This window comes from Schistocerca nitens, chromosome 8, assembly GCF_023898315.1.
Source record: "Schistocerca nitens isolate TAMUIC-IGC-003100 chromosome 8, iqSchNite1.1, whole genome shotgun sequence".
Taxonomy (NCBI): domain Eukaryota; kingdom Metazoa; phylum Arthropoda; class Insecta; order Orthoptera; family Acrididae; genus Schistocerca; species Schistocerca nitens.
In genome coordinates this window covers 14,433,411-14,450,771 of record NC_064621.1, presented here as the reverse complement: position 1 = coordinate 14,450,771, position 17,361 = coordinate 14,433,411, and the positions used below count along the sequence as shown (strand labels likewise).

At 37.8% G+C, this 17,361-nt stretch overlaps 1 protein-coding gene across 1 annotated transcript in view; it reads left to right on the top strand.

The window, feature by feature from the left end:
* The window catches only part of LOC126198608 (protein unc-13 homolog B), a 450,615-nt gene that overhangs the window by 359,848 nt on the left and 73,406 nt on the right, over nucleotides 1-17,361 (top strand). Inside the window, exon 20 of the mRNA XM_049935061.1 lies at nucleotides 683-805. Within this exon, the coding sequence (XP_049791018.1) occupies nucleotides 683-805 (123 nt within the window). The remainder of the gene's footprint in view (nucleotides 1-682; nucleotides 806-17,361) is intronic.

Below are 17,361 nucleotides of genomic sequence, written 5' to 3'. Positions count from 1 at the left end.
AGAATTTTGTAAAGCACAATTTATGTAGTAAGAGAATTTATAGGGGTGCAGCTGATAGAATTAATCATCCAAAACTGAATGTGTTCATGTATGTGTGTGGAACACTTTGCACATGTTCACACTTGCTTTTATGTGCTGGTATGTTGTGCATGAAGTGTGTATATGTTCATTTTATTGTGCAGGGAGAATTTTTTGTTTACTACCAACAGCTTAACTGGTGGGCCTGTATTTTACTTTGGGTGTGTAATTGCTGGTAGATATGCCTGTCAGTGTAATATTGTGTATAAATGGTGTTGGATGGCTTCAGATTTGTGAGATTCACTTTACTGATATATGCTTTTCTGAAGAATCCATAACAGCATAGATATATTTGTCTGTCTAGCATGGTATCTTCCTGACTTTAAGTAAAGTACTTCAAACAGTTCAACCCTCTGTTGCGTATTACAACCTACCCACATTTATGTAAGCTTTCTGTGTGAGCTTCAGATGTGATTTGCATGATAGTAACCAGTCTTCTCTGAACCTGTGTGTTGTTTTTGTTTTTATAAATTGAAAAAGTTGAGAAGATTTTGTATGCTTTTATTTCTAGTACCATTTCTGTGATTGTCCAAAAAAGAAACATATATGTTATTTTATCTGTTTTCTTTCCTCCTTTCTTTTTCTTTCATTAAAAACACTAAAGTTCCACTTAACAACAAATCAAACCTTAGACAACGTTCAATATCCATTGAACGTGAAGAGGAAGAGGGAATGGAAGGGCTAGAAGAGCCTCTGAAAGCCAAGAAACGTAGGGAATCACGCCAAGGTAAACATTTGCCAAGTCATTTGCTAATGCTTGGTCAATGTGACTGAAGATAACTGAGCTTTGATAGAAGTAAACTAGATATATGCACAAACTGACATTAGCATAACTCACAAAAAAGTTTGGATTCCAATCAGTAGATACAGATTTATTTCAGATTATTATGACATGTATGTACACAATGGTTTTGCTGCTAAAGCACCTGCTGCATTGCTGCTTAGCTGGAAAAAGTAGTGGAACTGTCAGTTTGTAATTAAATGCTAGATAACCTGTTACAACAGTTTACCATTTTAATAATCTAATGTTCTCATTGCTAAATCTCTATAAATATTGTTGCACACCTTATTAATGTATGGGATGATGTTATTAAGAGAATGACATGGACATTGAGAATGCAAATAATGAGACTGTGAAGAGGATAGAGCATAGTTATGTAGTTTCATGTAGTAAACAGATTAACAGAAGTAAAGAAAATGTTGACTGCCTAAGTATTACATACAGATGATGGAAAATTTTGTTAATGTAAGGAGTACTTAGCAGTTGCATTATACCCATTCTGATGTTGATTGTGCACAGTAACATATGAATGCATAGGTATACATTGCATAAATTGGACTAAAAATATAAATGTCTTGTTATATATTGCATTAATTGGACTAGTCCTTTAAGGCTTAAACAGTGCCATATACTGTAGACTTGAAGTAGGAGTGTGTATTAGTAACTGTGGATCAAGAAAATCTCAAATGTGTATTCTGTTTCGTGTGAAAAGTGTGCTTTTCTCAATTTCAAGCAAATTAGCTAAAGTCATTATGGACAGTGGTGAGATGGCATTTCAGATACTCACTTTTTTTTTTTTACTTTGTTGAACAGTTTTGCATCACACAAGAAAAGCAAGTGAAGATGGTGTATCTGGTTTTAAATAGCAGGATGCATATAATAATGAAAATAATCAATTATTGATATTAGAATGTAAATAGGTAGATGAAAAAATCTACTTACCAAGTGGCAGCAGAGGAACACATACACACGAGGATTTAACTGTTACAAGCTTTCATAGCCAGCAGCTCCTTCTTCTGGCAAAAGAGTTGAAGGGGAAGGAAAAGGTGTGAAAGAAAAGTAATGGAGACTTTTAGTGAATCACCGAGAAGCCTGGGTCAGATGTGTGTTCCAAGGGAGGTGCATCCACTTGAAGTTGGAGATAAAAGATATTTGACAGTGTCAGTTTCAGTGTTTGAAAACCACATGAGAACTCACCAAGCAAGTGGAAATGCTATGTCTGTACTCAAAAGAGCAGTGATCTGGAACCCTATCATGTAGTAACATTACCCTGCTTACCTCCAAAGGCAAGTCTTCAAACAGGAGAGGCAGGTTCACTTGCAAGAAATACTTGCCTGTGAGGCATTATGGGAGGCATGACTGGTTTCATGAGGCACCAATAATACCCACCCAAACATTGAAGGTGGAACTGATGTTGATGGTTCACTGCCACTGTGTCATGGTGATTATCCGTAACCCACAGATGTTGAACAGTTGAACAATATTGGCCTTCATAAAGGTAGTCTTATCTGTTAGTTGGTTGAATGAAAGAAATCCCAGCACCACGATGGCTTGTGCAAAGAACCAGCAACGGAACCGTAGCTGCGAAGGTAAGTCCATAGGCCCACCAGCATGGGCTAAGCCAGACAACCATACAGAACATTCTCCATGACAGCTGCAACTATCTGTATCACTCACAATGTGTGCAGGCCTTATTACCTACAGACTTGCATCTGCAATGACATTTTCATTGCTGGTTCATAGTACAAACCACCATAGTGTGGGCTTTCTGTCATCCATTCTATTCACAGATGAGGCTACCATTTTTGGGGGTGGTAAAATCCATCTAGACAGTGCATGTCAGCTAAGGAAAATCCCCGTGGCATGGTGGCAGTTCATCTTTATTATGTGTGTAGATGGTTATTGTTGATCCCCCAAAGCACCAGTCCTCCTTCTGCAGTAGATCACAGATGAGGTGTAGCTGCATTTCCTGCAAGTGATTCTGTCTTCCCTTCTGGTAGACTTGTGTGTGGTGGTACAAAGAGTAATGAGGTTACTACATGGTGGTGCTGCAGATCCCTGTCCTTTTCAGTGTGGGGCTAAGCTATATAAAGCAGAGTTTTTGATCAGTTCTGCTGTCCCTCATGTGTATGAGTGTGATGTGATCTTTGGTGAAAGTTTTCTGCTCAAGATCACCATGAAAAATGCTGGATAACTGTGGATATTATTTCTTATATAACATAACAGCTGTTCTATCTCATTACAGGAACCTATTGGTTGACCTTTAGCCATTTCAGCAATCTTCCAAAAATCATTTATAGAGTTAAAAGCACGTTTTTTTTATTGTGGTGCATTTAAATGATGCCATCATAACCACTATTTTTTTAGCATTCTGTAAGAAGTATTTCAGTATAACACTACCAAAGTAGCTGTGGAAGAATAAATGTACCAAAATATAGCATGTTTCATTAACATATGCTTATTTGGCATTCTCTGTTTTGCCATATTTATGTATGCATCTTGCTTGCCTCTGTGCATGAACTTAAGTTAACAATGTTCCATATTAGAATTAATTAATCCTTTTAGTTCCACATGGCACAATCAGGTCTATGATTTTTGAAGAATGTGAAATTTTGTGAACATGATTTCTGAACTCTGTACCTTCAGAGCCTGCTGAAATAATCAGTTCAGTATGTTAGATGAGTCTCCAGATATACACAGTGGATACTGTAGTCTTAATATACTGTTTTACTAAACACTTGTCATTATTCAGAAATGAGTGCACAATGCAGTTGTGTGCGAAATAACAAACTTTCTACATCTTGGCTGCCACTTGTAAAAACTGATCATTGAAGTAATCATGTACACCCTACTAACTTAATACTATTTTCTTACATGTAGCAGAGAAAAACATTCATTCAGTGAGATGAATGAGAAAAGAGTGGTAATAGGAAGCCCTATATTAGAAAAGCAGACTCCTAACTGTTGTATATCCCAACTGCAGGAAGTTTGCCAGTGCCTGTCATAATAGTGATACCCAATATATTGTTAATGGCCTGTTCTGCAACATGAAACTAGTATACTTGTTACATCACATTACTCATCAGGAATCCTCACAACTAACATCAGTTTTCCTGATCTGTAAAAGTTAGGATTTGTCCTTCAAGGCACACACCTAGACTGTAAACTGTTTGTTTTCCACATTTTTCTACACTTCCCATGTCTGTGTCAAGCCTTCTGGCTCTTTTCTTCTATCTTTTTCCTACCCAGCACTCCCTTCTGAGTCTGTGTTTTTTCCTCCCTCTCATTCATTTGTCTTATTATTGAGCTTGCTGTTAAGTTTACAAAGCACAGGACTCTATTTGAGAAAGATCCATTTGATGAGGTGACAGTGGAAACTGAGAACCATCTTGTCTTGTCACTAAACAGTGTTGGAAAGGAAGACTTGTATAAAAATCCATAGAGGAATTGGATCATGCAATCTCCATGCTTTGTGGCTGAGAGATGTCACAGTAGTGATCCAACTAGGTCTAGTAAATATTAAACCATCACTGCAGTTGGGATATGTTACAAACAATACAACTCATGAATGGGAAAGTCAAACACAAAGAAAATGTACCTAAAATACTCAACAATGATCCTAAGGAATCTTATAGTCTTATTTCCTATTTTAGATAGCAGAACTCAATAAGACTATCATGGAGAGCAGTGCTGGTATGGCATCTAGATTAGATAACATCCAAATTAAACAGAGAAAGAACTTTAACCCATCAACAAGAGAATAGAACCTACAACTCTTCAACAGCTGCATGATCAGGTGCTAAATAGCATAGATATGTCAAAAGAGCAGAGTGATGGTCTTATTTCCTGTTTGAGGTATAAGAACTCGCTAAGGCTATCGTGGAGAGCAGAGCCAGTATGGCAGCTAGATTAGATAACATCCAAATTAAATATAGAAAGAAATTTAGTCCATAAGCAAGAGAATAAAACCTACAACTCTTCAACAGTTGCATGAGCAGCTGCTAAATATCAAAGACATGGCAAAAGGCAGAGTGATAGCTCTCTTAAAGGAGGTATGGAATCAAAGTACCCTAAGAACTTTACATGAGTTACTCTTTTAAGGCATCTCTACAAGCTACTAGAACATGTTATTCTGAATAGAAGCCTAGCTACAATTGACCCTTTACTTATATATGTGCAAGCAGGTTCTTGACCCAGGGAAAGCTGTACAGAGTAGCTCTTGAATCTTCTTTGGTTCATGTAGGGCGAGTTTGATACTTGTCATGTTACTGGTGTGACTTTTGTGAATCTAACAACAGCATGTGACACTGCCAATTTCTGATTACTACATATGAAATTGTACAACCTGATGAAGGACTTCTATCTTACTCTGCTTATTACTCTCTTCACTTCCAAGTGCACTGTGGTCACTGGAGAGCACAGAAAAATGGACTACCTCAGGAAAGTATTCCTGTTCTTTCTGACAACTATACCAATGTCCAAGTGCTGATTCCAGTTACAAGAAGCTTTCTGTATGCAAATGACCTACCTTTTGCTATGCAAAACAAAAGCTTCAACACTGTGGAGATAAATCTGACAACTGCACTCAGACATTTATCAGTGTGCTATAATCAGAACCAGCCAAGCTTAACCAATTCAAGGACATGTCCTTACATTCCAACTATGTAGCAAATAAGCTCACCATGAGCTATATGTAGTATGGTCAGGAACCTGTTAACATCATTGTCATCCTCCAAAATACATAGGGGTAATGCTTGTTAGAACTCGTTACAGTCAAAAACCATTGTAAGAACAACAAAAAGAAAAGCTCCACACAAAATGTTGTGATTCACAAATTGTCTGGCTTGAAATGAGGCTTACATCCTACAACAATCCACCCACAGGCAATGGCATTGCACTTTCTGCTGGACAATATGCCTTTCCGATGCAATACAGATCACTGGTTCTACCTTTTATTCCTCCTTCTCATTCATTTGTCTTATAATTGAGCTTGCTGCACAGTATATAGAATACAGGACTCTGGAAATGTTCCATCTGGTGAGGCACTCAATGAAACATGGAGGCTATTACAGATTTCTTCAAGCCTGCTCCAACTGACAAACATTATTACCTCGCTTCAATAGTGCCGCCTTCTGTATTCAGAGAAGTTGCTACTGATAAGGAGCCACATCAAGTGGGTAGAAAAGTGAGCAGTCCTACCTGCCGCATGAACGATGTCCAGCAAGAACTTCCTGTGATCATTTAAGAAGCTCGTATGCCTACTGAGAAGACAGGTACGGAAGAGTGGAAGGACAGAATGCCTCCCCTCTGCAGACAGATTCTAGCAGCTGATCAGCTACCCTTCTGGACGCAATGAAAGCTGGTTGTTGGACATTGCTGAACACATTATGATCCAGACTGGAAGATCTAAAGATAGTATGAAGAAATAGATATTTAATGTTGATGATCCATCCTGTGAGTGTAGATAAACTCAAACCACAAGCCTAATGCTTCAGTGCCTGCTGTGCCCAACATCCTGTACAGAAGATGGTTCATTCATGCCACCCCACATGCCTTGGAGGTTACAAAGATCTAGACACGAGTGGTATGAAGATATGTGTTCACCATACATGTTGAATTTTTCCAGTCTATATTATCTGTTTCATGATTTGATTGTCAGTCTGACTCAAGAAAAAATAAAATGAGTACATTTGTCTGTTATTTTATATTTTGTAGTTGTCTGACATGCTTTAACTTCCACATTTGTAGTCTTAACTTTTCATTTCATCAGGCATCACCTTTAATGTGGTGCTTGCCATGTACTTACTAAATTAATATCTTTCATCTCTGCTCCAAAGATATCATTCCTTTCTTTCCCCATCTGCCATGCTTCATCTTGAGTTATCACTTTCCTGCTTCATACCCATCATAGCCCCATCATTACCCTACCACAACATGTTTGTTGTCTCCTATCTCACTGACTTTTCTCTTCATGCATAGAAGAATGAGTTGGATGAATAAAGACAATCACCAAGTAAAGACAAGTTTTCAAGCAAAGGACTTTGTCTACCCTCATCCTCACTACTGCTGAATCTCTGTCATTCTGGGAGCTGAGTGATCTGCCCTTCCATTTTAACCTTCCCCAAGCTATCCATCTGTTCTCCCTGATGAAGGAACTGTTAGTTCCAAAAGCTAGAGAAGTGGGTCTCTTTTAATTTTATATGTATCTGTCAGCAGTAATACACATTTTTCCTGCTGAAGGTAAGTAGTAGCCAGCAGATCTGTCTCATTATTTATTAGTTTCCTCATCAGTACACTGTTGTTGTAACCACATCATCATTGTTATATTCACCACTGCTGTTCTCAAACGTTGGTAAAGAAGCTGTTACATTTAGCACTGTTTATTCTTTTATCCCTCTTCCTCATTTAGTCTTTGATCTCATTACAGAACTCATTCTTAATGTTCTTGCATTTGTCTGGCATTATTCATGTGACAGCTTTATTAACCACTCTCTCCAGATCTTCTGCATTTCTTGCAGTGTGTATATTTTCATAAATTGATATGGTTGAACTTCTCACATGGTCTCCCAGGCTTATTATTTCCATTTTATGCACAGTATTTGTGTGATTGAGCCTCTGATCTTCTCAAGGTGTTGTGAATAGTGTTCTTGTGTGTAATCCCTCCCAGGACTCCAGCTGTAATTTCACAGCTCTTGAAGGAGATGACTGTGTTGGTCATTGAGATCAGATCAACAACTTGGCTAAACAACCATGAGCACAGTGCTAAAATTTCCACATGTTGTAAAGAATTTCCATTTTTTCTCAACTAGACCAACATTACATCTTTCCTTGCAGAAGCTGTTTGTGCCATATTTGAAAAATAGGTATGGAATAGTACAATGTGCTATATGTTATATCAAAGTATCATTCAGCCATGACCAGGAAATGAATCACACTTTAAATATATTAGGTTATAATAGAGGGAAACATTCCACGTAGGAAAAATATATCTAAAAACAAAGATGATGTGACTTACCAAATGAAAGTGCTGGCAGGCCGACAGACACACAAACGAACACAAACATACACACAAAATTCAAGCTTTCGCAACAAACTGTTGCCTCATCAGGAAAGAGGGAAGGAGAGGGAAAGACGAAAGGATATGGGTTTTAAGGGAGAAGGTAAGGAGTCATTCCAATCCCGGGAGCGGAAAGACTTACCTTAGGGGGAAAAAAGGACGGGTATACACTCGCACACACACACATATCCATCCACACATATACAGACACAAGCAGACATCTCACAAGCAGACATATGTCTGTTTCCATTCACTGTACACAGTTTGTTCTTCTGAAGTAGGAACCACACACACATTCACACTAGCTCAACTCACATACATGATCCCTGTCTGTATCCACTGTGGTCAGATCACAGTATCCAGAGACGGTGGTGACATGTGTGTGAGCTGTGCTTGTGTGTATGTATGTGTGTTTTCTATTCCACAAGAAGGCCAGCCTTTCCATTGCACCTGTCTGTGACTCAGCATCTCCTCTATATGATGAGTGGCAGCATATCCTTTTCATAGTATTGTTTATGGTTACAGAGTAACTAGTCATAATCGAACTATCAGTGTTCTGTCATATATATCTAGTTTGTAACTATTCCTAATGAAACAATCAATTCTGCATCACAAATTACAGTTTTGATAAAATAAAAAGTAGTTACCAACTGTTGTGACCATCTTTGTTGGTGGTAGGAAGACCAGTAGTTGTGGCCAAAGCAGCAGCGTATTTCGCTCTTCTGCCCCATCCCCCTCCCTTGTAAGTATAGCCCTACCTGGCCACCTCTCATCTCAGCAGCCAATGTCACCAGACAAGGCTATGCATGTACCTATCAAACAATCAACACAGCAAACAGATGAGCCGTGGATACAACTACAACTGGCTGACATCTGGCCGCTATCACTTGACTCACTGAAACATCAGTCACAAAGTTCTTTTAATCAAAGTATAACTCAGCTGCAAATTATGTATAGAATTCAACAGGATCCATCAGACCATGGAGCTTTGTTTGATTATACCAATTTTAGCTGTTTCTCAACATCACTACAACAATGTTCCTGTCATTTATTTAGTGAAGGAACATTTGAAAGTGGAATTCAGCATTTCTGCTTTTGCGTTGATACTCTCAGCTTCAGTGCTTGTGTCACCAATGAGTGTGTGTACACTAACTTTGATGACACTGACAGCCTCTACATGTGACTACAGTAGTTGTTGAAAACTTCACACATTATCCTCTTGACAGCAAAATAGGTTTCATTCACAGTCTCTCTATCTATACTGTCTTTTACACAAAAGTGTTATACAGAAGTTGCTTTTCTTTTTACAGTGACTATGTAGTATGGAGGATCCCTCCCATCAGAAAATCACGCATCATTAGACAAGAACAGTAATGTGGCAGGATATTTTTTGTGACCTGACCTCACAAAGGCTTTTGGTTGTGTAACCCATGCATTGCTTGTTTACAAGCTTGACAAGTATGGCATTAGGGGTAGTGCCCTATAATAGCTTAAATCCTACTTTTCAAACAGAAAGGAAAGACATCTTCAACTTTTATAGTCCTGTCTTCCTCAGCTGCATGTAATATTACGGTATATTAATAATTTTTACTTGTGGACCGTCTGACAGCAACTGAATAAAACTCAATTTTAGTGCCATACGCGTTTCGCCTTTATTTTCTGCAAGGAATCATCAGTGGCCTGGAATATGTACATATGTTAACTATTTTATTTACATTTTTGTCATTGTGCCTATAGGTTATAAACAGTTCTGGTGGTTGGTATTTCCTATTAAGTAGTAATGTTTTGAACTGTACTTACAGGTTGCGTGGACAATTTCCTACATATTACGCTCCTGTTCCATTTTTGGTGTTGTTCTTCTTCTTATGAACGCCAGTTTGTGGTTTTTTTTCCCACTCCACAACACTATGCACTGAACGCTTGTTTTAAAGCAATATTTTTGTTTCTGTTACCGACTGTCAAATGTTTTTGCCAAAGACCGAATGTTATTGCCAAACTTATGAATGTAACTATTGAAGTATATGTGGTTTGTTCGTGTATGCATTTGTGTGAGCGTTTGTTATGAGACTTACCAAACAAAAGCGCTGGCAGGTCGATAGACACACAAACAAACACAAATATACTGGCCTGTAGGAGGATGCTCTGAACAGCCGGTGTGGCTGTGGGAGAGGAAAGATTAAGGACTTTTATTAAGGATAGGAGTTGACGGGTGTGTTCATTGGCTGAGTTGATGTGTAGGTGCAGGATTAGGTGGGTGAGGGCAATGGATTGTTCAGTTTGGAACTGGTATAGGGACTGATGGAAGGAAGGGTTGCAGCCAGAGATGGGAACTTTAAGTGTGAGGCCTTTGGGGGTAATGCCAAATGTGAGACAAGCCTGAGAAAATAGAATATGGGAGCGTAATCTGGCTAGGGCGAAGGCATGTCTGCGGAGGGAATGTAAATTGATCCTGTGGTGAAATGGTGTAGGTAGATAACGATGTGCATAAAAGTTAGGTGGTTGTGTTGCCGCCAAAACACGTTAAAGGGTGGAGAAATTCGGGAAAATTTCGAAAAGAGTTTTTTCGAAATTTTCCCGAATTTCTCCACCCTTTAACGTGTTTTGGCGGCAACACAACCACCTAACTTTTATGCACATCGTTATCTACCTACACCATTTCACCACAGGATCAATTTACATTCCCTCCGCAGACATGCCTTCGCCCTAGCCAGATTACGCTCCCATATTCTATTTTCTCAGGCTTGTCTCACATTTGGCATTACCCCCAAAGGCCTCACACTTAAAGTTCCCATCTCTGGCTGCAACCCTTCCTTCCATCAGTCCCTATACCAGTTCCAAACTGAACAATCCATTGCCCTCACCCACCTAATCCTGCACCTACACATCAACTCAGCCAATGAACACACCCGTCAACTCCTATCCTTAATAAAAGTCCTTAATCTTTCCTCTCCCACAGCCACACCGGCTGTTCAGAGCATCCTCCTACAGGCCAGTATATTTGTGTTTGTTTGTGTGTCTATCGACCTGCCAGCGCTTTTGTTTGGTAAGTCTCATCATCTTTCTTTTTAGATATATTTTTCCACGTGGAATGTTTCCCTTGACTTACCAAATGAAAGTGCTGGCAGGTCGACAGACACACAAACAAACACAAACATACATACAGAATTCAAGCTTTCGCAACAAACTGTTGCCTCATCAGGAAAGAGGGAAGGAGAGGGAAAGACGAAAGGATGTGGGTTTTAAGGGAGAGGGTAAGGAGTCATTCCAATCCCAGGAGCGGAAAGACTTACCTTAGGGGGAAAAAAGGATGGGTATACACTCGCACACACACACATATCCATCCACACATATTCAGACACAAGATGGATATTTTTTTTTCCTGTGTGTGTGTGTGTGTGTGTGTGTGTGTGTGTGTCTCCAGATGATGTGGGGAAGAGTTTTCTTTTTTTTGTTTTATGTTATCATTTCCTTTACTAAGTGTAGTAGGGAGCCTGTGCTGATGTGTGTTTGTTCATTTATCACATGGTTGTTTTCTGCAATGGCTTTCTGGATGTGGAAGTTTTCTTGCATTTGTATAAGATGTTTGTCATGGTTGCTTATTCTCATTATTTTCATTTCTTGTTCCATGTTTGTAGGATGATGGTTGTAGTGTTTTAAATGCTCTGCAAATGTGGAATGGTTTGTTTCATACTTCCAACATCTGATATGTTCTTTGTATCTTGTTTGAAAATTCCTGCATGTCATGCCTATGTATACTGCATCACAACTTTGACATTCAAGTTCATATATTCCTGATTGTTGGAATTTTTCTGTCTTGGTAGCTGGCTGGCTTAGGTGTGATTGAAGGGTTTGCCCAGGCTTATATGCTATTTTGAAGCCCTGTCTCTTTAGGATGTTTGCAACTCTGTGTGTTAGTTTATGTGTGTAGGTCATGGTGTACCATCTGGTTCTTTTCTGTGTGGTGTTGTCATTGTGTGTGTTTGTTGAGTGTGTTTGTAAGTTTTCAGCTTGTGAGTTCTTTTGTATTGTGGAACTGTTGTGTTTGTTTTTTATTTGTGTTTTTATTTTTTGATTGAGCTTGTGTACCACATGTGTGTCATGCCCGTTGTTCCTAGCTATTTGTATGATTGTACTCATTTCTTGTTCTTAGTTTCTCTTGCTGAGTGGGATTCTGTTTAATCTATGTAACATGTGTCTTAGTGCTGCAAGTTTCTGGCTGTGGGGGTGGTTGGATGTGGAATGTATTATTGTGTCTGTGGCTGTTGGTTTTCTAAAGATGTTAAATGTATGTGTACCATTTTCTTTTTTAATTGTAATGTCAAGAAAATTTATTTGATTTTCTTTTTCTTTTTCAAGTGTGAATTTTATGTTCTGATGAGCTTTGTTTATTTCTGAATGGAGTTCATCTATTTTTTCACTTGGCTCATCTACCAGACAAATAATGTCATCCACGTATCTGTACCAATATATGATTTTGAAACTTTCATTTGTGGTTATCTTATCAAATATCTGATTTTCTAGGTGACTGATGAAAATGTTTGCTAGTGTTCCTGATATTGGGGATCTCATGGGCAGTCCATCAGTTTGTAGATAATATTCTTTCTCAAACTGAAAGTAGTTTTGTTCAGTTGTCAGTCTGAGCGTATCTATTATTTCTTTTATTGCGTCTGTGGTGAGGTTGCTGTGGGATGAGAGATTTTGTTCTGTGATTTCTATTGTTTCTGTGATAGGGATGGAGGTATACATATTTTCTATATCGAATGAAATCAGTGATGCTGTGTGTGGTACCTGTATGTTTTCTATTAGGTTTCCTGTGTTTATCACTGTTCTGTTGTTTTCTACTTTATACTGTTTTGTAACTAACTTTTGGAGGTGTTTGGCTATGCGGTATGTTGGGGCTTTCTTGAAGTTGATAACAGCTCTCATTGGCATTCCGTCTTTATGTACTTTCGGTTGACTGTGGAGTGTTGGTGCTTGTGGGTTTTTCTGTGTTAAGTAGTATTTCTGTTTGTCTGTGAGTGTATGTTCAATGTTTTTCAGTGTTCGTTTCACATTTGCCTGGAACTGTGTAGTTGGATCTGACTTCAGGTTTTGTATGGCGTTGGGGTTTATGTATTCCCTGGTTTTTGTGATGTATTGCTCTTTTTCCATGAGTACTGTTACATTTCCCTTGTCTGCTCTTGTTATTAATACGTTGCTGTCAGACGGTCCATAAGTAAAAATTATTAATATACTGTAATAAGAAAGGAAAGAGTTCAAATTACAATAAATGGGGAAAATTATTATTCTGATTAGAAAATAGTATCTCAGAGTGTCCCACAATGCTTCATACTAGACCCAGTCATATTTCTGTTCTATGTCTATGATTCATCATTAAATATCAGATCTGTTTGCTTCTGCGTTAAGTGAAAAATCGAAAGTCAGAAGAAATCCCAAATTATTGATTAACATCCTTGGTAACTAAGAAACTTGATTTCAACTGAATTGATTAACTTTAAATATATCTAAGACTCACACGATGCAATTCAAAATGAAACAGTCAAAATACAAGTAGGCTGAGATTATTCACAACATCCAACCCTAAAAGAAATTGACTCACTCAAATTCCTAGCGCTAAATTTGGATACAAATTTGTACTGGCAGGTACACATTGAGTACCTAGCTACCAAACTGAACAACTATGCATTTGCAATGCAAATATTATCAACTACAAGGGCCATGGACACAAAAAAGTATCACGTACAAGTCACTTTAAATCCATTACAAGGTGTGGTATTGTTTTTTGAAGCAATTCGAAAAACGTAGGGCAGACACCAAAAAAAATCATTCGAAACACATCCATTGTATATTATAAAGGACCATGTTGCCCACTATTTAGGAAACTTAAAGTATTAACTCTCTCATCCCCATATATTTTTGTGATTACTATCTTTTGTATACCAAACACTAATTATTTGAGGTAAACCATTTTGTTCACACACATGATACAAGAAACAAAGAAAAACTTTATGATTATGACCCACTGCCTCAACCTGTATACCCATATTTCTCATTACAGCAAATGAAAATTTAAAACAAACGCAAAGGGATAAGTTAATGCAAATGAAAAAATAAAAAAAAAATATGGGTTCACTGACAAGAAAAGTCTGTGAAATGCTATTACTCAGTGGATAAATTCAAGCAGGATAAACTGTACATAATTTATTTATATAGCAATCATTGTAACTGTATTGTAAATTTTTGACATGTTTCCTGTATGTGAAACAAATGGACTGCAAATGTATGTCATGAAATGAATAAAATGCAATTCACATAATGAATGTCAGTCAGACAAGGATGTTTTTATAGACCACCAGCACCTGCAACAAATGCCCCAGAATGTTTTAGGGAAAGTCTTGAGTACATAGGAAATAAATATCCAAATTATCCATTAGTTATAGGTGGAGACCTTAGCATCCATTGACATTTATCGCAGGAGGCAGAAGCAAAGATTCATGTGAAGTTATTCTAGGAGCGCTCTCAACATACAACCTTGAGCAATTGGTTAGAAAACCAACTCAATGTGGGAACATATCCTGTATCTTGGTGACAAACAGACCTGATCTTTTTGAGGAAGTTAATCTAGAAGAAGTTATTAGCGACAGTAATGTCATTGTGGTTTCTATGTCAGTGGAAGTTGCAAAAAAACTGAAGAAACAGTGTAGAATTTTCTTGTTTGGGAAAGCAAATAAAATCTTTATAGTCAGCTCCAAGCATTCACCACGGACACAAAGATATTGAGCATAATTGATCAGAATGTAAAGGTATTGTTTACCATGTGCTAGAGAAATACATGCCTAGCAAAAATATAGGGTAGGGAAAGGATCCACCTTGGCTCAACAAACATATTTGGAAGTTGCTGAGAAAGTAGTGAATTTTTCACAGTTGTTTTAAACATAGTCACTGCCCTGCTGAGAAACAGAAACTATGCAAAGTGACAGCATCTGTCAAAACGTCAATGAGAGATTCTTTTAACGAATTTGAAAGCAATATTTTATCTGCTGATTCTAAAAATAATCCCAAAAAATTTTGGTCATACATAATCTATGAATGCTACAAATAATTCAGTAACTTCTCTTGCTGACAGTGCAGGTAATGTAACAGATGATGATAAACAGAAGGCCGAAATTCTAAACCTAGTTTTCAAAACCTCATTTATGCTAGAGGACTGCAGCATCATTCCCCCTTTCAAGTATCGAGCAAATGCAATGATGGCTGACATAGTGTTTAGTGTATCTGGTATTGTAAAACATTTAAGATCCTTAAACGCCAGGAAGACATCTATCACAGACAGTATCCCCATAAGATTTTATGTTGACTATGCTATAAATATAGCACCATTCTTATCCATCATATATCAGAGATCATTGGAAAACGGAAAGTTCCATGGGACTGGAAGAAGGCCCAGGTCGTAGCAATCTATAAAAAGGGTAGAAAATCAGATGCACATAATTACCAGCCAATTTCACTGACATCAATTTGTTGTAGATTCATGGAACATATTTTATGTTCAGACATAATGACCTCTCTAGACTCTGAGAAGCTCATCTGCAGAAAACAACATGGTTTTAGGAAACAGCGGTCATACGAGACACAGCTGGCTCTCTTTGTGCATGATATACAACAGGCTCTAGATACTGGCTCCCAGGTAGATGCCATATTCCTTGACTTTCAAAAGGCATTCTGCTCAGTTCCACAGTGTCATTTGCTCCAAAAAGTGCATGCTTATGGTCTATCCAATGACATATGCAGTTGAATAGAAAGTTTTCTAACAGACAGAGAGCAGTATGTTGTCCTGAATGGGGAGACTTCAACAGAAACGAGCATAACATCAGATGTGCCCCAGGGCAGCGTAATAGTCTTAGAGTATTGTTCATTTATTTGGAACCCTTACCAGTTCAGTATGATTTAAGAGATTGAGAAGGTCCAAAAAAAGTAGCAAGATTTGTGACTGGTACATTTAGCCATCGTGAGAGCTAAATTTGAAGTGGGACACATTTGCAGATAGACTGTAACCTCCGTGGCACAGCACTCGTGAATGCCTGCGCTATGGTAAGTGAGCGGGATTCACCTTATGAGAAAGGATTTTCGTATAGATATCGACCGTGTGCACCTGAATGGTGGCAAATCAGACTTACATCCACTCTGTAATAACAATGATACGTCAAGTAAGTTCGAAATGCAATCACACGTCAGGACAGAACAAAAGCAAACCAGAAGATGCTACCAATGTGACTATAATACAGTCGCCAGCCAAATTAGGCATTAACTGAGTTTCTTCACTGTATAATTTGGTATACTTTCATGCAAAACAACAAGTTGTAACACTGCATAATACAGTAGAATTTTAGAACCAGAAAATCTATTGAACTGATAGCTTCACATTCTGTACTGATATGGAAAATCATGAATACATAACACTACACTATAATGTTTACTACAAAACTTTATACTGTCTATTAATCTGATTAAAATTGGGCATAGGTTACCCTAGAAATTGTACTTTCATGCCACACACAAAATGTCAATTTTGATAAAGGTAAAACACTGATAAATTTTCACTTTTATATTGACTTTAACGTTTGCTCATCAAACCAATTGAGAATACTTCAGAATTCAAATGGATGAGGAGGGACCCCGAAACTGTAATGATCGCTGTATTAAAAAAAATGATTACTGAATTTATTATGCATTCAAGATTTCCAGTATATAAGTTACTACTCTTTTCATCGTATTTATTGCTCATTTAAATGCCTTTAAATCTGTCTCTAAATAATAAACTTCATTACTTATATCAATACTAAAGTTATCTTTCAACTTTGTTAGATCTTCGTTATTCATTTACTGGTTCATTAACAAAATATTTCTTTAAACACAATTCTAATATAGTTAGTTCTGCAAATAATTATTATTAACACAAATTTTAATTTTCATTTCGGGACACTCGGATTGCACAACATTTGGAAAGGACCCTCTCTAGGTTAGTTGTGAGGATAATTAAATGATGGTAAAGTTCTGGTAAAATTTAGGTTATTATTGCACCCCAACAAACGCAGTTCACTCTCTGATCCACACGAATACAGTACTAAAAGTTTCAACCTGCTAGCATTGATGTGGCGGTTGGCAGGTGGTGAGATGGCGAGGCACAGAGCACACATACAACCTCAGCTATGACTCTTGATGTATTGGCACTTTAATTATTATTGTTGTTGTTGTTGTTGTTGTTGTGGTCCTCAGTCCTGAGACCTGCCTGATGAAGCTCTCCATGCTACTCTATCCTGTGCAAGCTTCTTCATCTCCCAGTACCTACTGCAACCTATATCCTTCTGAATCTGTATAGTATATTCATCTCTTGGTCTCCCTCTACGATTTTTAACCTCCACACTGCCCTCCAATACTAAATTGG